The sequence below is a fragment of the Dermochelys coriacea genome, chromosome 15 (genome assembly GCF_009764565.3).
Source record: "Dermochelys coriacea isolate rDerCor1 chromosome 15, rDerCor1.pri.v4, whole genome shotgun sequence".
Taxonomy (NCBI): Eukaryota; Metazoa; Chordata; order Testudines; family Dermochelyidae; genus Dermochelys; species Dermochelys coriacea.
Window position 1 is genome coordinate 25,099,912 of NC_050082.1, and position 23,302 is coordinate 25,123,213.

The 23,302-nt window shown below is 47.9% G+C and overlaps 1 protein-coding gene across 1 annotated transcript in view; it reads left to right on the forward strand.

Moving 5' to 3' along the window:
- Positions 1-9,069: 9,069 nt before the first annotated feature.
- Positions 9,070-23,302, forward strand: part of ABCB9 (ATP binding cassette subfamily B member 9) — a 32,833-nt gene continuing 18,600 nt past the window's right edge. Inside the window, 9 exon segments of the mRNA XM_043498356.1 lie at positions 9,070-9,243; positions 9,452-9,610; positions 11,140-11,413; positions 12,851-13,100; positions 13,303-13,986; positions 14,284-14,398; positions 15,661-15,791; positions 17,029-17,234; positions 19,628-19,825. Of these exon segments, the coding sequence (XP_043354291.1) occupies positions 13,383-13,986; positions 14,284-14,398; positions 15,661-15,791; positions 17,029-17,234; positions 19,628-19,825 (1,254 nt within the window). The 5' untranslated portion in view covers positions 9,070-9,243; positions 9,452-9,610; positions 11,140-11,413; positions 12,851-13,100; positions 13,303-13,382.

Consider the following 23,302-nt stretch of genomic DNA (forward strand, 5'->3'; position numbering starts at 1 on the left):
TCCGTGCCTTTCAGGTTGAGTTTGTCAAGGACTCTAAAGAGCAGGGTGCTACTCCCGGTAAAGTGGATGGCTTCCCACCATTCACCGCGGCTGTTCAGGAGCAGCAGAATGCAGTGAAAGAGATTGTAAGTCACATTGTGCTTTGGAATCCTCTGAGGGGGGTGGAGAATTTGCCACACGTTGGGGGGAGGGGCAGGACGACTGTCCGTGCACCAGGGTTGGCACCATTCGATATGTCTGCTCGTTGGCCAGCATGAGCACAGGAGGGACGTTGCAGCGTGGCACCGAGGTGGGAGCTGAATAAGGAGACTCCTCCGGGGCCCAATCCTGTGAAGTGCTGAGCGCCGTCAAGCCCCACTGAAATCAGTGGGGCTTGTGGATGCTCCGGAGCTATGGCTAGGCCTGGCCAGTGCGCTGGCTCACATCTGTGATATCAGGATAATGCGTATTGCCTGGAGTAGCACAGGGAAGCCTTTGGTGATGTGTCAAAGGGTTGCATGGGAAGCTTGATGTCAGGGGAAGGTTTTGGAGGGGTGCAGAACCCACCCCACATTCACCCCACAGGGGCAGCTCCTGCAGTTCTAGTCCTAGTTGCAACCTGATGCATGGGGGTCACAGTCCTGCTCAGGTTTGGCTCAGCTGCTGACCTAATGACGGGGACCGGCCAGATCTGAGTGGGTGGCATTGAGCCCCCGTGCACTAGGTTGCAAAGCCCCCAGTCAGATCAACTGGCCCAAAGCTGAGCAGTGCTGCGACCCTGGAGGTCACACTGCCTGGAGTGGGGAGCTAAGCCCAGCCAGCGCCATGGGACAGGAGTCCCAGGAGCCGCTGCTATGGTATGCATGGTGCACTTATCTAGTACTTATTACATTAATGTGAACCTTGTATAGCATGGGTAAGAAATAGTTAGGAAGCCAGATGTTTTTTGCACTGAAGCTATTTACTGGGTATTGATGGACCATTAAGCTTTACAGATGGGTCCTAAGTCCCAAAAGGCTGAGAACCACTGGCCTAGTGGATCGAGCACTAGACTGGGACTCGGGAGAGCTAGGTTTGGTTCCTAGCTCTGCTAATGACATGCTGGGTGACCTTGAGCTAGTCACTTCACCTCTCTGTGCCTCAGTTTCTCTCTCTCTGTAAAACGGGCATAATGCTATTGACCTCTTCTGTAAAGCAATGTGAGATCTATGGATGCAAAGTGAAATGTAAGAGCTAGGTGATATTGTTGTTTGAATTGGTCGACTTAGTAAGACTGTCTTTTCTTATTCCAATAGGATTTTGATTCTCTTTATTCTCTAGTAATTGTAGTAAAATCTAGTGTGACAAGATGAGGGCTGAGAGCCTAGATCTCTGGGCTCTACGCATGACTTTGCCAGGTAGTGTGACCTTGGGGAAGTTATTGAACCGCTCAGTGACCCAGCTTCCCCTTTCTGTAAAATAACGATAACAATTTGGTTATGTGTTGTGAAGCAAGGCAGGTTCTGACAGCCAGACTCGGGGGATGAGTAAGCTTCACACTGGTAAGCGACTTCCAGCTGAGTCTAAACTCACCCTCCGATGGGCTGGAAGAGAGGGGTATAGCAAGGAAAGCAACCAACAGGAAAGTGTAAGGAAGAGTCCGTTATAATACCCACCCCTCCCCCAGCATGCAAACTATACCAACTTAGACCCCCTTATACCTAGTTACAGACCTGTAATTCACACCCCAGCAGCATCCCCAGGGACTACAGCCCTGCAACTCACTGGCTTTTTGCTGGAATGCCTTGTTCTAGGTCAGCGTAAGTGAGAGAATTGGCATACGCTGACACGAACTTAAAGCAAACTGCTTGCACATGAGAGAGGAGAGTTTTTAATTAACTGGCGCCGCAGAAACCCCCCATTAACCAACGCGGTCCCCTTTGCAGGTGATAGCCAACATGGCCGCAGCTTACAAGCGGGAGCAGAAGAGCGTGAAAAGGAAAACAAGGAGCCTGCCATCCCTCGCCTTTAAAGTGGAAGAGGGCGTGTTCGGTGGCAACGCAAATGCATCCTTGAAGAAGTTGAAGAAGAGCCAGTTTATGGCATTTCAAATTGAGACCGTGCTGACGCCCGAGCAGAGTATATCTGGGGTGAAGAAAACCAGCTAAACTCTGGGGTCTAACTCCGTGTCATCCTGCTGTTGTCTTAGCATGAAGTGTTCTCGTAAGATACCTGTGTGAAAGATGAATGCTCAGACCTAGGTAGCTCTGTGGGAAGGGATGGTTAACATTAAGATCTGGTGTGTCGGAGCATCTATATGCCCTTCCCTCCCACCCCCGCTGTCATGCCAGAGCCCCTCCCGGATTTTTCCATACCACATCCCAGAGAGGTGGTGTTATTCCCACTTGACAGACAGGGCACAGGAGCAAAAAGCATTGAAGTGATTGGCCAAAAGCCCCACAGAGAGCGTGGTTAGGATTGCTCTCACGTTGGTGTCAATCAGGAATAGCGCCATTACATTTTATGGGGGTAAATGAGAAGAGAATCAGAGCCACTTGGCTGTGGCAGAGCTGGAAATTTAACCCAGATCTCCTGAATCCCAGGCCATTGCCTTAACCTGAAAATCGTCCCTCCTACCATCAGCCTAGATCGTTGTTGCACCGGATCCGTGTGTGTCCCTTTGGATGTGTAAATAGCCTGAAATCTACACATTCATCTTGGAGGGGTAAAACCCAGAAAATGAGAAGGGTTTTTCTCTGATTATCCAGGCAGAGGGAGATTTGGACTTGTGCTTTTAGCTTTCACATCCTACTCTTCCCTAAAATGGAATGAATTCTAAGAGTCCCATGCAGTCAGTTCCCATATTATCTGGGGTTATACAGTATAGCATGCAAGTCCAGGAAGTGCTGGGGAATGTTGACCACAGCACTTGTGACAATAAACAGCCTTGGTGTTAATATTGTTTTGTATATAAAGTAACTGCATCCGATCCCTGTGATAAGGCATATACAGGGGAAGAGATTACTACAGTCTCATAGTTCTGAGGTATGTGGGCTATTCCGATTTTGAAAGGAAATATTTATGTCAGTTCTTGGACTTCTTGAAACTAGGTTCCTCACAACTCTCACCTAGGGTTAGGGGTTTAATTGAAAATCCTCTTGAGCTGATTCACTGTTTAAATCTAACTCCTATTTTGTATTTTCCTGTTGCTGGAGGCTAACGAAGCACTGTAAAGAATAAAGCATTTGGACATTTTTTGTAGATAACAACTTTAATGTGTGTACCTTCTGGGCTGCCTGTGTGGTGGTCTGGGGTAAATTAGATCAGACTTTTGTTTCTGGACAGGAAGAAGGGTGTATGCAGCTGGCTAGTGAACTCTTCTCTTCTCTGTAACACTGCCCAAGTTGCCCAGGAGAAGGCAAGATGTGTATGGGAGAACAGGGCTCATTCCAGTCTTGACTTGCTGTGTAACTCTGCCAGGGCAACGTGCATGTTTGTTACACCTGTTTCTCTACATTCTTAGTTTAACTCATATTGCCTCTTTACAAAAAGATCATCCCTGGATCCTACCGTGGCAGGGAAAGCAGATTGATCTCACGATAGACATAGCAATCTGAACTTTCCCTTTGGGCCAGCCGCAGAAACATTTTCACCCCATGAAAAGGACATATAAAAGTGGGGAGTAGAGGAAGCTTTCACTGGAGAATAAACACCAAGGTGAGGCCTTTTTGGCCGGGGAGCCACAGGCCCCAAGAGCCTGAAACAAGAGGAGTGCAGCCATGAGTTCTTCCTTCTCTCCTCCTCTCTGCCACAGGAGGAGTGGGTGCTGTTTCCGCACCCTCTGCCCTTGCTCCTGGAAGGAAGATTGGAGAGGGCTGTGAGTTGCCGGGTCGGCACAGAAGGGTGGTCGGGGGTAGGGAGGTTGGTACAAAGGCCCTGAACACAGCACAGGTGCTTGCGTTGATTATGCCTACGGCCTGCTGCTCTGCTTCACTTTTCACTTTAAAGCAGCTTCACCATTTCGTTCGGCCTAAAAGGAACAGAGTCTGGGCAACACTAGGGCCCTGGCAGCTGAACCCAGGCACCTCCTTACTCAGGAAGTTGGGAGGCCCTGGGTAGTGCAGGGTTAAAATTCAAGGGACATAGCAGGAGGTCCCCAGCCCTGCGCCCCATGTTTACGGCTCCAGCCAAGCTTGGCCGCTGTGGATCCCCAGGGGCACGTTCCCCTCAATCTGCCCATCCTGAGTAAATCCACCCCTGCGCAGGGCTGGAGGCTGCAGCCAAGGGCTATGGCACCAGGGTCCCTGTTTAGCAACCCTTAGTGCAAACTGCAGGGTTGCCAACCCTCCAGGATTGTCCTGGAGTCGCCAGGAATTAAAGTGTGTCATGTGATGAAACCTCCAGGAACACGTCCAACCCAAACTGGCAACCCTAGGGCAAAGCCCTGTATGGGGCGGGGGGGGACAGCCACGAGGGGTAGGGCCAGGAGCCCACCAGGACTAGGCGGATGCATTTGCACAAGCCCCAGCTTGCAGCCCTGGCTCCTCCTGCGGTCAAGCAGCCGGTGCAAGCCAGGGGCCAGGGCAGGGTCCCTCCCAAAGGGCCCCAGAGGCTCTAAGGCCAGGCCAGGCACGTGGCTGCAACCTGGGTGCCGAGCCTCCCCTCCAGACCCCACCCTAGGCCTCCCCCCCACAACCGGCTGCAGAGGGGGGAGGGTCCTGATGATGTCACCCGGGCAGGCTCCACCCACTTCCGACCTTGTCTTACAGGACCGGGGGCCGTGAAGCTCCGCAAGGATCCGAGCCAGGTAAGAGCCGCCGGTGCCCCGCGGGCAGCACGCGGCGCTGCAGCCCCCTGGTCTGGCTACTCTGTCTGCAGGGGCAGCTCGCTGTACCTGCTCCACGCTGCCCCGGGCGGGGGTGGCTGAGTTTGGGGCTCCCCCTCCCCCGGCTGCAAGAGGCTCAGAGTCTCGCTGCCGATTGATGCAGGACCCGCAGGATGACGGTGTGTTTGGAAAGATCAGACCAGGCGGGCATCTGCGGGGCAGCTGGAGCATGCACTTAATTCCCTTTCCTCCGGGGCAGCTGGGGACTTGATGCTGCCTGCGTCTGTTGGCGCAGATCGGAGCTCGGACACCCTGGCCGCTTTCAGAATGAGAGGGTGGGAGGGTATCCCTGGGTCTGATCCTGCCCTCCTTCTATATGATGCAAATCAGGTGTAACTCGAGTCCGGGTCAGGACCCAGATCAGAATCGGGCCCTTGTGCTTTCCTGTTTTCAATAAGAGCTGTGCATTGTGTAGCTTGTCAATTGTATTTATTTGGTCTGGTCCCCCTTCAGACACTCCCCCTCTTCTCTCACCCCCCCCATGTTAACATTGCAACAAAACAATACATGTAGACACCCCGCTCTCAGTTCACTGCATGGTTGTCATGTCGCTTGGTGCTATAGTCGTTACGGGCCACACTGTGGTATTTCAAAGGTTCATTTTTTCTTCCTACAAATCTTCCAGTGAGTCTGTCATTAGGGAGTATAAAGGGAGTAACAACAACGATAATGACACCAGTACATTTAATTTCACATTTAGATAGTCTTCTACAACATTTTCTATAACTGTGAAATAACTTTATTAATGGAACATGAACTAGAATTATGATACTAAGCACCATTCTGGCTCTAGCCAAAACAAAATTCTGCAGAGGGCTCATTGTTGATCATACAGATTTTTATAAAAAAAAATTTTAAACTAAAGAGTAACATAACTTATATTCCTTTCATTACAGTAACATCATAACAGTAGAATTCAAAAACTGATGTGCAAGTCAAGACTGTTTTATTGAGACCTGTTTAATGTGGCGTATCAAGCAATTACAATTGTTTTCCTCTTTTGATTTGGCTAGGTAAGGTCAAATAGACTGTAATTGTTTCTAATTTCTATCACTTTAGCCAAAAGGCAAATGCCTTTTCCCTAATCTGCTATATATTCTCTTTTCCTTGAGTCTGATGAGACAGGGCACTTGTTAGAAATCATATTTATAAAACTCTGCATCACATGGAGTTTGTATTTGGCCAAAGGAATGGATGAGGGGATATGAAGGTTTTTAGCCTTAGGATTTGTCGCTGATTTGAAACAAGCACAGACTATCACCAAAAGTCCTTATATCTGGATGATTGTTCTATGGCAGGGATAAGCAACCTTTGGAACTCGACCCGCCAGGGAAATCCGCTGGTGGGCTGGGATGGTTTGTTTACCTGCAGCGTCCGCAGGTTTGGCCAATCGCAGCTCCCACTGGCCACGGTTCGCCGTCCCAGGCAAATGGGGGCCACGGGAAGGGTAGCCAACACATCCCTCAGCCCACACCGCTTCCCGCAGCCCCAGTTGGCCTGGGACTGCAGCCAGTGGAACTGGCGGAACTGGCGAACCGCAGCCAGTGGAAGCTGTGATCAGCCAAATCTGTGGATGCTGCAGGTAAACAAACCATCCCGGCCTGCCAGCAGATTTCCCTGGCGAGCTGTGTGCCAAAGGTTGCCGATCCCTGTTTTAGTATCCCATAGGAAATGAGATTGTGGGTCTCAGTCCAATTCCTCTAATTGTGAGGTGTCCTCATTACAGCTGGCACCCCTGAGGACACTCTCAACAGAAAGGCCAAGTGCTGAGTGGTGCATGGAACCTGAATCCCCCCCCTCCCCATCCTGCAGGGCTGGAGCACGTTGGTGGGGCAGTGGGGAGGAGTTTTCATAGCTGCTGGATGGAGGCGCTGTCAATCCAACATCCTTCACAAGCACTACAATTTGCTTGGTTTTTTTTGTTTTTTTTTTTTTTAACTGTCTCAGCGTAATAAGTGGTTTTAATGCACAGAAGCTGAGAAATCCACAGTAGTAGAGCCTCCAATGCAACTAACATCTAGGAGGGGGTGGGCAAACTTTTTGGCCCGAGGGCCACATCGGGGGTGCGAAACTGTATATGGAGGGCTGGGTAGGGAACGCTGTGCCTCCCCAAAGAGCCTGGCCCCCGCCCCCACTTCCCCCCCCCAGAACTTCCAATCCATCCAACACTCCTTGTCCCCTGACCACCCCCTCCCAGGACCTCAGCCCCTAACCACCCCCAGGACCCCACTCCCTATCCAACCCCCCCTTCTCCCTGGCCCCTGACTGCCCCAATCTCTGTCCCTGCCCCCAGACAGCCCCCCCGTGACTCCCACGCCTATCCAACCCACCCTGCTCCCTGTCCCCTGACTGCCCCGACCTCTATCCCCACCCCTGCCCCCAAGAGAGGCCCCCCCACAACTCCCATGCCTATCCAAACCCCCCTATCCCCTGACTGCCCCCCCTCAGAACCTCCACCCCCTGCTCCCTATCCCCTGACTGCCCCCCGGGACCCCTTGCCTCTTATCCAACCCTCCCCTCCCACCATGCTGCTCAGAGCAGCAGAGCCCCACTACCCAGCCAGAGTCCACCATGCTTTCCGGCAGGATGGTCCCACGGGCCATAGTTTGCCTGCCTCTGCTCTAGGAGGATCTGGACATTCAATCACTTTTGTTTATTTGAAATAGTATTTAAACTATTAAGGTTCCAGCTACTGGAGCTGCACCCTGTACCTGTTACACAGGGAGTCCAGATGCTATTGGAGGCCACAGATAACATGTCAGTCCAGTTCTATTCTGGAAGCTTATCTGGGACACAGGGGAGTCTGTGGCTGAGTTCCTAGTTAGAAATCTTTAGTTTTGATTGGACCGTCTGATGCCCTTTCTCCACTGGGTCCCAATCCTGCCGTGAAACAGCCACTCCAGTCCTGCTCCTGGAAGCTTATGTCCTCAAGTTTTCACACACAGACCTTCATCCGCTTGCTTTCTTCTCCGATGCTTGCCCTTGGTGCTGTCTCCTGTAGGAAGCCCTGCTGCAATTTGGGGTATAATGCAGATTTTAATGGTGGTGGAAAGACAAACAACATTTACTGCTTAGATCATAATCAGCCTTTTTTGCCCAGGAAAATAGAAGGAACATTTGTAAAGGAACTAGAAATCCTCCATTCTCCAGGGTTCACGCATGTTGCAGGGTTGGCCTAACCTAAGTGTCTCTATTGGGCTCCCTTTGAATTCCAGATCCTCCTCACTGGGGGTGGGATGTGCTGGGGTGAGGTTTTGGATGGGTTCCAGCCTGAGAGGCTGATGATGCCAAGCTTGTGACAAAGGCCTTTGCCCTGGGGAGCTGAGCCAGGGAGATGGCCAGGATTAGAGAGAGCTGTAGGGGTCCTGAGACCAGCTAGCACCAAAAAGGGGCGAAGCCCAAACAGAGCAAGAGACCAGTTAAGTGGAGCTGGTGCTGGGGTTACTCAGCTGTCAATGTCTGGGGGGGTTCAGAGCCCTTCCCTGCAGATGGGGATCTGGCACCAGGGTATTTGGAAGTTGTTCTGCTTGTCCCAGCTCTTGCTGGCCGGATCGTTAGCGGTTCCTACAGGAACAGACCCTGGCAGCGAGCATGGGTCACTGCATGTGTAGTGGATAGCAATCTACAGATCGAATAAGTTAGGGAGAGATTTTCAAAGGCAAAAAGGGCAGTTAGGTGCCCAACTCCCACTCACTGCCCCAGGGAGTTGGGTGCTTAATTTTCCTTTTTGCCTTTGAGAAAAATGCCCCTCTCAGTGCTTGTCTTCCCAAGAAAATTGACCAACACAGCTAAAGCAGAATAACTGTTATTCCAGTCATTCATAATTATTCTTCTGTAGCTCTGCCAATCAATTTCCCTGGCTAGACAAGCTGTTGGAGAATTATTTCCTGAATAATAGATGACGATGATAAACCATGACGTTAGCTGAGGCCTCCAGTACAAAGGCCCTGTCTGTTCCACATGAACATCAAAGGTCACAGGCACCTTTCATTAGAGGAAAAGTTTCCCCCAGCCTCTTTGGAACGCAGAAGGGACCGCATTTCTGTGACCCCGGCAAAAGCTGCATAGGAGAAGGTTCTCACACAAACAATGCCTTCAGTGGTGTCAGTCGAGTCACTGATTACTTTAACCCAGGGCATGGCCATGCTACCTCTTGTGAGGTTCCTTATTCTACACACATGGTAACAGCATTTACTCGTCATTATTTATTTGTGTTCTAGCCTCCACAGATCCCCATGGTGACCAGGGCCCCATTGTGCTAGGCACGATACAAACATGTGGGAGGACATGTGCAATTTGAAATTCCTCATCTACTGGTTGGTGATTGATCATTCCTGTTCTCTCCCTCGCACAGTGTTAGCTCTGGGCACAGACTGGTGCAGAGCCTGTATTAGGATCAGGTGGGCACAAATTGGAGTTATTTCTCTTGAGCCAAGGACTCCAATGGTGGTTAGCTAGAAAGCCATTACGGTGCTTTTCCTGCAGATCCAGTAGAGGGAGCCAGATGGCTAATGAGAGATGGTTAGCATGGGCCAGAATTTCAAAAGAGCGGCGCTCATATTTAGGCCCCAGTGAATGTTCTCTTTGAAATTCTGGCTATTGATTTAGGTGCCTACATGGGAGCTGTTGGATGCTGAGCTCTCTTGAAAATCGGACCCTGAATGTTTATTTTTATGCAACAGCATGAGCCAATCCGTGTCTTTGGATCAATCGACTGCACCGGCACTAACTGGACCCGGGGAAAGTGCAGTAGTACACATTTGTGCGGTGAGATTTTAAAAACGGACCCCGCATTCTTAGGAGTCCAATCAACTGAGTAATACACCCCTGAAGTGGCTGGTGCTGGTGCTTCCCAGAGCTAGCCCTGTGTTGTCGGTTACATGCAGTGACTTTTGTGTTAAATTAAACATGGCACCCTGTGCTTGGATAAAGACACATTTTAAGACATAGTATCCCCAACACCTACTTCTTGTTAATATCGCTCTGGCTTTGGGTTTCTCATTGCCCAGTCTTGGGGGAGAAGCCTCATTCTTCAACCTTACGCCCCATTTTGTATTTGCAATTTGTATTGCACAGCAGGGGAAAGTAATCTAATCTTCTTTCTAGTTTTTTTTTAGACTGTGGAGTGTGTCCTTTATGGACAGCGGTTATTGAAACTGCCTACTCTCTTGAATATTTGAAATCCAGTATTTCAGGCATTTGATTGCCTATTTTATTCCTTTGTAAAAAGGGTGAGAGAGGACTGGTTTGCCACCGTAGGATCGGTATTTTCAATAGAAAAGCTCCAATTGAAACTTCAAGGGTTTTCAGAGTAGCAGCCGTGTTAGTCTGTATTCGCAAAAAGAAAAGGAGTACTTGTGGCACCTTAGAGAATAACAAATTTATTTGAGCATAAGCTTTCTTGAGCTACAGCTCACTTGAAGTGAGCTGTAGCTCACGAAAGCTTATGCTCAAATAAATTTGTTATTCTCTAAGGTGCCACAAGTACACCTTTTCTTTTTTCAAGGGTTTTGAAATTTGTTGCCTAAAAATGAAAGCCTGAAAAGGAATTGGGATTTAGCAACATTTTAGGCCACTTTTTAGATTTTAAACTGAAAAGTCAATATAGGGTTTGTGGCTCTTGAGACATTTAGGTATTTTTGTTCTGTTGCTCCAGACTCCAAAGATTTTATGAACAGGCAACCTTAAGAGTAGATGGTGCTTAATAGCCACAACTTCCCTTCATCTACAAGCTTTCATCAGAAAGGTATTGAGCTAATTCAGACCTAAACCAAGCCTGAGCTCCGTGGCCAGCTCCAGAGCATGTCGGTACACGCTGGAGCGCTGAGAAGGAAGCTGTTCTATTGGTCCTGGTCTCCAACTGCTAGGGAAGGACCGGTTCTGTCCCAGTACTCCATCTCCATAGTAACAGACAGAGGCGTTGAAGTGAGAAGTTGTTACATTATTTGCCCTTTGAATTTTGTAAAGCATCGGTATAGTTTATAATGAAAATAGTAAGGACCTCTGGGGTCAGGAACATGCTGGCATTTAATGAGGGGTTGTGTTTACAGCCGGTGTATTAATTTAGATGTTAATATAACACAGTCGCTGTTCAGTGTTAAACAGCATTAAACAAAGTTCGGGGGTCGGTATAGAGAGACCTCAGCCTGATTAGCACCATGGCAAACATGCCATTACATTTTTTTAACCTTTTATTAAAGACACGGAAAAGAAGGAAAAGCCGTTAAAGCATTTGAAATGTGAAGCATTCAGTAAGGCTTTTATTTTAACAACTTTTCATTGTTTTTTCCCTTTAGCTGGAGAGAGTTTTTAGAAGGAAAAGCTCCTCGCTTGACAGTCTCTTAGATGGTATCAAAGATGGTAAAAACTGGCCTTTTGGGAGAAAGAGAAGCAGTGAGTTGAGATGGGCTGATTGCTCTCAAAGTCCAATCCCATTTAATCCCAGGAGGTATCTGGGATTCAGCTGGAGCTGGCAGAAAGGAAGTCTTATTTGGGCCCCTCTTCTTTGCCCATTCCAGTCAGGACATCTCTCAGGATCAAGGCCAACAAGAACTGGGGTTCCAGGACGTGGTGAGGGTGGTAACTATGAGGGTAAAGCTCACTCCAGTAGACACCGTCTGTTCTTCTCTATTCCTTTCCTCCCCCCAAGTCTCTTTCTTTAAGGACACCCAGAAGGAGTGGTGAGAAGAGTAGCCTAGCCCTTCATCATTTTGTCTACCAAATAGGTCTAATATTGGATATCCCAGTCTTGGCTCATTAATTTTTGGTTCTACATCTTCCGTCTTTACCAAGCATGATTTCAGTGGCATCACTGGATTCTATCAACATGGCCTTTTTGTTTAGACTAATTCAATCTTTTTGTCTCCCTTTCATACCTCTTTCCATTAACATTTGTTATTATAAGTTACTGTGACATTTGATGACCTTTCACGTACTTTTCATAGCTGAGCTCACAATTAGGATAAATTTGCAGGCCCGATGATCCGAACAGAGCACATGGCTTTCAGCATCACCAGCTATTCCTTGAAAGCGCTAATGTAGGTCCAGGCTTTAGGTTTTCTTTCTCTTGAAAGATTGCATTTGAACTATCTTTTAATTAGTTCATTTACTGTCTATGAAAACTTAGTTTTGTCAGAATCTGACGGTTTTTGCAACCCGAACAGACAGCAGGTTGGGGTCGTGCAGGACACTTGGAATGAAACTGATGAGGGGAGCAGAGGGACACCAGAACTAACGGGTTTATTTTCGTTGAGGAGTGCCAGGAGTAAACACAGTATCAGTAGTGTAGAGTAAAATAGACTTTTTGGGTGCTGCCTGGTTTGAATCTAATGTACTATTAGCAACCAAGGGAAGGAAATATTTTTGGCCTGAGTGTCCACCTGTAAATGGGGATAATGTTCCAGACCCTCCTTTGGAAAGCAGGTGTGAGATAAAAAGCGCCAGAGAAGAGCTCGGTATTATTTATTCTTCTACCCGCCAGGAAATGCCCTGTTCATGGCTTAAATAATCATGCTGGCACCCTCGGGCAGGTTTTCTACCTTTGCTTTTGTTGGCTGCTGCATTCCTGCTTGGACACACCTTATGCTTCACGCTGCCCTGGACAATAACCAGCCCTGGTGACACAAGCTGTCCTTTCAGGGTCTAGAAACTGGGGTCCATCCATCCATCTGTCTGATTTCTAGCCTCTGCTACCCACTTCTGTCTCTTTCGGCAAATCCCCTCTTAAATCATATTAAAGAGCTCTTTTTATATGGGCACAAAGAACCGACCCTCTCTCTCGCTGGCTCGCAGTGGGGAGCTCGCAGCAGAGGCGTGTGGGAACGCTTCCTGTTGCACACCCACCACGTCTTTGGAGAGCTGAGTGTCACCTGGGTCTTAACTGCAGCCACTCTGGCTTCAGGAACCTGATCCAGCCAAGAAACATGAATAAATATAGGTTCTGGGGGTAGGGATGGTGCATGCCAACTTGGAGCCTGTCCATCTTGATGGTTTTCCTTTACCATACAGTGCTCCTGTGGAGAAAAGGAGAGGCATTGCAGAGACATTTCAAAACAATTTGCTTGACAACATGTTCTGGGGACCTCCTGGAACCTATTGTTAACATCGTGGTGCTGAGAATTGGGCTGGTCTGGCATTGGAGAGAGTAGCTGAAAACACACCATGACGTGACCTGTAGCCTAGAAATAATTCCCGGCCCTAAAGATTGGAACAGTGGGGTCAACCTGAAAAGCAGGATCAAACTCAGGCCTGCATGAAGGTACGTTGTACAGCTGTGGGCTCCCCTTTTGCCAGCACCCTGGGGTATCCTGATCTGGGAGGGGATGGCAGGGAATTGGCCTCTGGGAAAACCAGAGCTCTCACATGAAACTAAATCACAGTGTTCCACAGTGCTTGGTTCCCCCCTCTGCCATTTCATAAAAGTCACTAATATTCTTGTGTTGTTCCTTTCCACATCCCAGGAAGGACTAACATGGAAGCTTCTACCTTGAACTAGGAGTTTCTCTACCTCAAACTGCAATCTACCTCGCCCCAGGGTCAGATGAAGATGAGAGTCTGGAAGGCTGTGGCTACCACTCTAGCGTTCACTGGCGTGGACGTGCTGGTGACCACACTGCTGTACATGCACAGCCATAGTGGCAAGGACATTGTCCAGGATCTGAAGCACTTCAATGTCTTTAATTCCATGTTGGACGTGTGGGGGGCATGTCTGTACCGGAGCTGCTTGCTGCTTGGCGCTGCCATTGGGGTTGCCAAGAACTCGAACTATGGCCCCAAACGCCTGAAAGCATCCCAGACCTTCATCACCTTGGTCTGCCTGCTGGTGGGCATTTATGCCCTGGTCAAACTGCTGCTCTACTCGGAGGTCAGGAAGATCATTAGGGACCCCTGGTTTTGGAGTTTGTTTGCATGGACGTATGTGTCGCTGGCTGCAACTTTCTGCCTGTGGCAGCTGCTGTCTTCCGTGACGTCCTCCAGAGAGGCCTTGGGGGTCAGTTCAGAGTCCTGGGCAGAAGCAGAGGAAAGATGTGATCCCAGCCCTGTTCCTGCTTCAGGAGCCACTATCCATAAGCTGCTGTCTTACACCAAACCAGATGCTCTCTTCCTCGGAATAGCCACTTTCTTCCTCCTGGTTGCTGCTTTGGGTGAGTGAACAGAGTTTAAAGGGACATTGCCAAGATCAAAATTCCATATTTGCTATTTAATATCAGTTCTATAAAAATCACACCTGTTCACCCTGATGAAATCTAAATATTTGGTTTAAACAACCTTTTCATCTTTGTCTCACGCCTAGATTATCAAGGCCAGAAACACCTTCAAAGATATTACTGTTCCCAGAAACTAGTTAAACTCCACTGCTAACTTTTGCTTTACCCTATAGCTCTGTGTTTGAAACCCTGTCTCTTGTTTAATCCACCTTCTCTTATGCTTCTCCCATACAGGGGAAACATTCCTTCCTTATTACACTGGCTTGGCGATTGATGGCATAGTCATCCAAAAAAGCATGGATCAGTTTTCCACTGCAGTGGTGATTATGTCGCTCCTTGCTATAGGAAGGTAACTGCAATAGATAGGTTTCAGAGTAGCAGCTGTGTTAGTCTGTATTTGCAAAAAGAAAAGGAGGACTTAATTTATTAGTCTCTAAGGTGCCTTTTCTTTTTGCAATAGATAGATTATTTGTGCCTCAATTATAAGAAGTTTATTATGTTGAGGTTTAAACCTTCTTCCTTTGTATTGTCCTGAACTGGCTAGTGTTTATATGAACCTCTGCTCGATGGATTAGGAACTGCTCAGCTGTGTGTTGCAGGTGGGAAGCTGCTAAAAGCAGTTCTCCTTTAGCTCAGGAGGCGGGGTTGTGTCCTTGTGGACCCATAAGATGTAGGTAATCCCTGCTCTTGCTGCGCAGTTGTGAGTGCCCACAGTGTGGCAGCAGAATGACAACTGTGAAGCCTTAGATGGCCATGACTTTGTTACAATATTTACAGACTCAAGAGGGAGTAGGGAAAGAAACATCTTAAACACTTGGTTTAGTTTTATCTATCAAACATCCTTGCGGAGGACGAGGAGATTCAGAGGCAAGGCTTTGGCCCATCCCTGACTCTTCCCTGGTGACAGCTGCACAAAATTGGCAGTTGCAGTTTGCAGAGGGACCAGATGTCATGCCAATGTGTATGTTAGTTTTGGTTAATGCAGCTGTGCGGCCCTAAGTCACTTGGAGTTCACGGGTGAATGAGCCCGGATTAAATGGCCATGTGCATCCTGCTTGCCAGTAGAAATGACATGGAGTTTTTCATGGTTTCCATCTGAAATGTGAAAGGGGCCAGGGCTCAACTGAAAGGTTTTTTGTTTTGTTTTTTTGCTTTGTTTAAGATTAGTTTGTACCAGAACCAGGTTAAATCAGCCTGATTCTGGATTATGTAACAAAAATTTCTCTTGTTTCTACTCCTTGACACTTGGGTGTTGTCTAAAACAGGATGCACAGTGTTCATATACAGTGGAAGCGTTGTCTAGTACGGATAGCACATACCTGAGACTCTGCCACTGACTTGGCCATGCCACTTTCGCACTTGTGTGTCAGTTTTCCCGATCTGTAACGTGGGAATAATGAGATCCATCTCGGGGGTTGAGGGGTGTTGTCAGGCTAAATTAGTTGTCTGAGCAGCTCTTTGAGATCCTGGGATGAAAGGCACTGTCAGTACAAAGTATTATCATTGGCCCCTGTTTCGATATGTTTGTCTGGGGTGTGATGGGGCTTGTATGTTGTGCTAAGGAGTGGATTTTGTGCACATTGTTATATAACGTCTCTTATCTGCAATTAGCTCATTTGCCGCAGGTATCCGGGGTGGCGTTTTTACGCTCATATTTGCAAGGCTGAATATTCGACTCCGCAACTGCCTCTTCAAGTCACTGGTCGCTCAGGAGACAAGTTTCTTTGATGAGAATCGCACAGGTTGGTATCTCTCCATCCATGAGATCAGTCTCTCTTTCAGCGGTCCAGCCTAATCCTCGCATGATGATGATCTCTGGGATGCCACATTCCCTCTGTGTCTCAAGATATGAGAATACCATTTGAGTGAGTGATTGACCTGAAACACTAATGCACTGATTTCCAAGTACCTACTAACAGTGTCTGTCAGATTCACAGCCTAAGGGAAATCTGTATCAATCCTGCAATCTAAAGCGAATGGAGGTGCTCAGTTGCTACTACTGGAAATCAGAGTCCCCAGTTTATCCATACAATGGGTACAACATGGGCAGTGCAAGGGTCACATGGGTCATCAGTAGGGATAGAACCCAGGATCAGCAGCACCAATTCACAGGCCTCCACCATTTGAGATGAAGGAGCAACCCCATTAGCTGGTATCAGTCTCTTACCCTCTGGACTAGCCAGCCGAAGGAGATACAACCCATTTAATCAGTATGTTACCCAAACTTCCCTCTGACCACTCTACCCTACATGTGCCTCAACCCTGGCCTGGCAGAATCATGTCTAGGCTGGGAGAGGGGACTTTACAAGCTTTTCAGTCTTGATCTCTCAGCTGGGAATGCCAGCAGGGCTCTCCAGCTGTGACTATGGTTCTATATCAACTGTTGACTGGACTGAGCCCACTAGCACGCTTCATGAAAGCCTCCAAATAGCTGTCAAAGGGTTAAAACTTTAGGTCGCTACTGACCTGAGCTGGATTAGAACTGTAGTTATGTTCAGTAGCTGGCACACATCCTACGTACACCTGTATCCAGCAATGTGCCTCGACCCTGTCTTGTGGGATGTGAGGGTGGTTCTGTCTCCATGGCCCATTCAGTACTTGGGCTCTGTTGAGATTGCCAGCAAGGATCCTGATTGTGATAGTAGATTTTGTGGTGGTCTCACCTTGACTGAGACCTGCCAAACTCATTTCACGCCACCCACTGAACTGCCAGTGGGTGGTAACAGCTTCCAGTCACTCCTGACCTGGTCTGGATTTGAACTGGGAGCCTAGATCTGAAAGGTTCTGTGACCCATCATGAATGGCTGCATCCCCTCAGCCCCTGATATGTGCACAATTCATTCTTGGTTCCCCATGACCCTCCAGTTTGGCTCATGGCACATGCAATCACTACCTGCCTGTGCTGGTATGGTGGTGGGGGCTGTGATTCCTGAAGCACTGATGGATCGGAGCTCTTCCCCACTCCTCTTTGTCTTGCAGGGGACATCATCTCCCGGCTGACCTCGGACACAACGATTGTGAGCGACCTAGTTTCCCAGAACATTAACATCTTCCTGCGCAACGTGGTGAAGGCGACGGGCGTGATTGTCTTCATGTTCAGCCTGTCCTGGCAGCTCTCTCTGGTGACCTTCATGGGCTTCCCCATCATCATGCTGGTGTCTGACCTCTACGGGAAATATTACAAGGTAAGGCAGATTGCTTGCGTCTTTAATTTAGGCAGAGTCCCTCTGTCTCCCCCACAAAGCAGGGCTCTTCCATGGCCAAGTGACCTCTAAGAGCAAGGCTGGGATCTAGCTGTGGGCTGCTTCTCACGGAGATTGGGAGTGAGTGGCAAGTGAACTGTCTCCCCTCGAGTCCTGCTGCCACGGGAAGAGATCAGGCCAGCCTGTGAGTTGTGGTGGCAGGACAGGACCCCAAACACTCCCTTGGTTTGCTTGTGCCTAAGATCTGCTTTGTCTCCGAGGAGTCAGGATGGCTCAGTGGCATTCAGGAAAGGATGCCGGATACATCAGGGATGCTGTATATGAGCAGGGGAGAGTGCAATCTGTGCTGTTGTACTGGCTGTCACTCTTGTGCACCCAGAGTGATCGTCTAGAAAAATGTGGGCTCCAAAGTATGTGGTGAGGACTTCTTTAGGGTACTGTTGCACCACAAGTTTTCCCCCGGCCCATTCCCAATCTCTGTTCCCTGTTTCTCTCTCCTTTCTGTCTGAAGTGGCCAGTAATCAGTTCTGCAGGTCCATCAAGACAGGGAGTGTACCCAGACCAGCGGTCTTTCCCTTCATTTGCAGCTGACGTGGAAAGAGTGGGCTAGAACTAGCAGTTAATACAAATCCCCACAATGAGCTTTAGCTGTTTTAACAGCCCCCTGATCCATCAGTCTACTTGTGGCTGGCTCTCACCCTCTACTTTCTGGAGTGACTCACTTTCGTAAGATTAAACAAACAGACTTTTGCTCAGTATTGAAAAGACCTTCTGCCTTGATGCTGGATTTCTCTGTTAGCCAATCTAATGGAGTTACAGGCTCTCTAGTAGCATGATCATGGGGATATCAAAGAAACGTGTTTTTTACTGGGAAAGGTGTCTGTCTGTCTGTCTAATTCATTCTCTCCCCCTCTGTATGTGTGTGTGCAATACACAGTACTATGTGACCTTTGCTTTCTCTATTCCTGTCCCTCTTTTTTAGTCCCAATGTGATCTCTGTTAGTCTGTGGAATCCCCATTGCTTGGGACTTTTAGAAAAAGGACAAAACAACAGAAAATGTACCGTAGGGAGGAATCCCGCCCTGGTCCCCGAGGGGGGGGCTGGGGTGATCTAATACATCTTCTCCTCTGAATCTACAGCTGTGCCAGCTCCACTGTCATAACCTGTAATACCAGTTGGGGCCTGTGCGCACCTGGCTGAGTCTCATTGCTCACGAGGAGCCTCCCTCATATTGCACTGCTCTCTCTGAAGTGACATGACCGCTCCTCCGTTGGGTGGAGCACGTGAATCCATACAGCCCATGGGCTGTGTGCTGTGCTTTTAGTGCTTTCTCGCTCTCAACCTCAGTGCCGTGGGGCAAATCCTGCCCGTGTGCGTAGTGCCGCCCATGTGACACGCACATCCTGGCATGCTGTAAAAGCAGAGGCGCCGTGCCTGGATTCTGGCCAGCTGTGGTTCCCCTGAACAGATTCTCCGCCCTCTCCGCAGGCTTGTTCTTGCTAGGAGAGTGTAATTGGCAAGTGGCGGAAGTTTGCATGTTGCCATTGCTTGTTCAGAGTGTGCACGTGCACAGACACCAGATTGTGCCCCCTCAGTCCTAGGTTCTGACCTGGTGAACCCCTTTGTGGCTTCTGTCACAGGCACCTGCTGGCTGTCCCAATGTGCTTAGAGATCCCAGCAGTACAGGGACTTGTGTTCATTTCCTGGCTCTGCCGCAGATTTCCTGTGCGACCTTGGACAAGTCATTTAGTCTCTCAGTGCTTCAGTTCCTCATCTGTAACAATAGCACATCCTGTCTCCTTCTTTTGTCTGTCTTCTCTATTTACACTGTAAGCTCTTTGGGATAGGAACTCTATTTTACTCGGGGGGGGGGGGGGTGTACACATACGTACAGTGCCTAGCACAATGGGCCCAGGTCTTGACTTTGGGCTCTAAACGCTATCATCATACACAAAGAATAATAATGATTGGCCCAGAGCCACTGAAGGAGTCTGTCAGACCAAGTGTCAGGATTTTGGTTCTCAGTCCTGTCCTCCCACAACCCCTCTACAGGATTCAGTCCTCTAGGCCAGTGCTACTCAAAGTGGTGGTCCGTGGACCGGTGCCAGTCTGTGAGCCATTGGCTGCCAGTCTGCACACAAATTGGAAAAAAAAAATGCCGGTCCCCCACATCAGATAGCTTGAGCAGCACTGCTCTAGGCTGGCATACCAGTCCAGGGACAGAGGGACAGTGAAATGAGCAATGGTCTCTAAATCCCTTTCCATCAGGTGTGTGGTGTGTCCTCTGTGGGGGAGCACAATGAAATGGAACAATAGCGCCCTCTGGTAAATACAGACCTGCTTTCCCTTCCCGCCTTTCCTTTGTTCACTGCAGAAGCTCTCCAAGGAGGTTCAGAATGCTTTGGCGAAGGCCAACAACACAGCGGAAGAAACCATTTCGGCCATGAAGACTGTGCGCAGCTTTGCAAGCGAAGACATGGAAGCAAATGTCTATTGGGAAAAACTGCAGCAAGTGTACAGACTGAACAAAAAGGAAGCCCTGGCCTATACGTACTATGTGTGGTCCAGTGGGGTATGTGCCTTGTTTCTATTAGCCACCTGTTGTCACGGTGATGATTCTGGGGGCTGGGAGGGGTTAGGTTCTGATACTGCTCATTCTCTGCTGTATGAACTATGTAATATATTGTACATAAAAGTTTTGGGGTCGGGGGTTTTAACAAAAGACATACACTTTAAGGTCTGCTCACAATCCCCTATTCTTTATGTTTAACTCTCCAAACAAAGATACATTTCTGTTAAGGATTTTGAGTAGTGTCATCCAACAAGCAATGTCCTGCAGTAAGTAGCACTATAATTAAGATCAGTCAAGGGCATTGGAAGCACTGTGTGCACACGTTACTGCATTACGTTCTTAGGCCAGCTAGTTTTTGGTATCCCAAACTATAAAACAATGTTTATGTGATTTGATCTGCTGCTCAGAAACTGACAAAACTGTTTTCAGTATAGTTTCTTTTTTGAAAGGCACTTTGTTGCCAGTCAAGCCTAGATTTCAGGGTTTCTACTGGTAACCAAAGTAGTGCAAAATCTTCACACACAAATGACCTGGTTCCACTAAATTCCTTTGTTGAAAGGTTTGTGAACCTGGTGAGCCAACTCTGGGGTGACTCATGGCATTCTGCCAAAGTCCTGCAAGATTTGTGGTTTCTCATAGTTTTAATGCAAAACTAGACCATTTTGAATTTGAGTTTTTGGGAGCATCCAAAGCAAAGCTCACAGCATGAACCTGCAGTGGTTCAGGAAATTGAGAAGACCTGTCCAAAATGAAACTGACAAATTTAGCAGAGCTCTAACAACCTCTTTCTCAGGGAAGTGCAGAGCCCTGAACTCAGATCTTGGCAGATGAATAAAGGAGGAATTTGTTTTCATTATGTTTGGCTTGTAGAATGGATTTATTCGTGCCTTTGTAGTCGACAGCTTTCACTGGCTGACTTTTACCTCTTAGCCACTGGAAGAGTAGATGAGTCAGGTTTCCTATGTTCCATATTCCACACTCTGCTACTGACTCATGTGACTTTGGTCAAATCATGGAATCATTGAGCCTTGCCCACCTGAGAACCTGGAATGACGAGTGCTAGATAAATGCAAAGCACTTTTATTTTTCAGTTCTCTTTCAAGGGTCTGATCCAACTCCCAATGAAGTCAGTGGGAAAACGCTTTTGACATCAAGTAAGAGTTGGATCAGGCTTTAAGGCAGCACTTCTTAGCATATGTGCAACATGCCTCAGGTGGCATATGACCATGATTCATCACTGAAATACACTTAAGTAATTCCATTGTGATTTATAACTCAGTCTAGCATATTAGGCCCCAGGCCAGAGCTCCTTGTACATTTTAGTGCCAATGTTTGCTCTGAACTTCACATGTACTTTCTGGATTTCAGGGTTGAACTTAAGTACCCTTGAAACAAACAGCTGCAGGGTGGAACCACGGGCACATGGGGTACTAGTGTGTTACTTGTTAAATTTCCATATACTCCATCCCCTCATCTGTCCCCTTAATGTAAACCACTGCTGACCCTGCCTATGCTCCTAAGTGTTTTTATGTATTTATTTATTCTTTAACCACATGCAGGCAGATTTCTGGTCATAGGGCTTCCTCTGCTTGGATGCCAGTAATGTTAATAACAGCTTTGCCTACCAGGGGCATAGCAAAAATGGGCTTCTCCTGGCATCTTCAGTTTGAAGTGAAAAGCTAGCATTTTTGGCAGGGTGAAAACTCTGATAAAATGTTCCCTTTTGGTCCCAAATGGGGCATTTAATCTGCTCAGGGAAACCTGTTCTAAGGCGAGTCATGTTTAGGTTAGTTCTTTGTTTTAATTGTTTTGGTTTTGTTATTATATAGTCCTGCCCTGAGTGCAGGGGACTGGACTAGACTTCCTGAGGGCCCTTCTAGTCCTACACTTCTGTGATTTATACACTTCTGCACTAACTTGGGGACAGAGAAGTGCTGAACCACTGCAGCTCCCAGGGAGGTTAATGGGATCTGTAAACTGATATTTCTTGTTGTTGAATTAGTATCACAGCAGTGCCTAGAGGTCCTAGCTGGCTCAATAGACAAGACAAAGGGTGGGAGAAAGAGATACAACATCAGAGCAAAAGACTGGAGATTGAGTTGAAGGGAGTTGCCCATGGTCACACACGGAGTCTGTGGCAGAGATAGGAACTGAACTTGGATCTCCTGAGTCCTCGGCCAGTGTTTTCACTACAAGATCATGCTTCCTTCCATTGCTCGGGGCTTTTCAGAATCAGAGCTTTTAATTACAGCCCGTTGCTTGAGGAAACATGCTTCCAAATTAAAGAAGAGTACCCCTTCAAATGCCCATGATCCTTGAGGAAGTTTGGACTGGGATCTGAAAGCTATGTTTCAGGCCTATCTCTTTAGCCCACACTCTCTTGCATATATTCATCCCTAAACTCAGTTTATTCCATACAAATCAATAATTTTCCATACAAATCAATTGTTTAGATGTTACATTTTTTTCGCAATATCTGACATAACACCACAGTCCTGCAACATGGCTCCTCTCTCCTTGCCCCTTGCAGTACGGTTCAGATCGAATTAGAGGCAGCCCAGAATCCCAAATCCCAAACCCTTCATGTTTCAAGAGATGAGCAGAGCATTTGGCTTTGAATTCCCAGATCTGAATCCTGCTTCTAGGTTGGATCCTATATCAGAAAGGCCCTGTTTTCTGCTTTGAATGCTGACAGTATCCATTATGGTATCTTGAGATTTTTGGGGCTGTCCAGTCCAAACCCTGGCACTGATTCTACCCCCACCCTGAACTCTAGCGTAATCCAGAGACAAACTGCATAAGAACGGCCATACTGGGTCAGACCAAAGGTCCATCTAGCCCTGCATCCTGTCTTCTGACAGTGGCCAATTCCAGGTGCCCCAGAGAGAATGAACAGAACAGGTTTCAGAGTAGCAGCCGTGTTAGTCTGTATTCACAAAAAGAAAAGGAGTACTTGTGGCACCTTAGAGACTAACAAATTTATTAGAGCATAAGCTTTCGTGAGCTACAGCTCACTTCATCGGATGCATTTGGTGGAAAAAACAGAGGAGAGATTTATATACACACACACAGAGAACATGAAACAATGGGTTTATCATACACACTGTAAGGAGAGTGATCACTTAAGATAAGCCATCACCAACAGCAGGGGGGGGAAAGGAGGAAAACCTTCCATGGTGACAAGCAGGTAGGCTAATTCCAGCAGTTAACAAGAATATCAGAGGAACAGTGGGGGGTGGGGTGGGGGGGAGAAATACCATGGGGAAATAGTTTTACTTTGTGTAATGACTCATCCATTCCCAGTCTCTATTCAAGCCTAAGTTAATTGTATCCAGTTTGCAAATTAATTCCAATTCAGCAGTCCTCTCCTTGGAGTCTGTTTTTGAAGCTTTTTTGTTGAAGTATAGCCACTCTTAGGTCTGTGATCGAGTGACCAGAGAGATTGAAGTGTTCTCCAACTGGTTTTTGAATGTTATA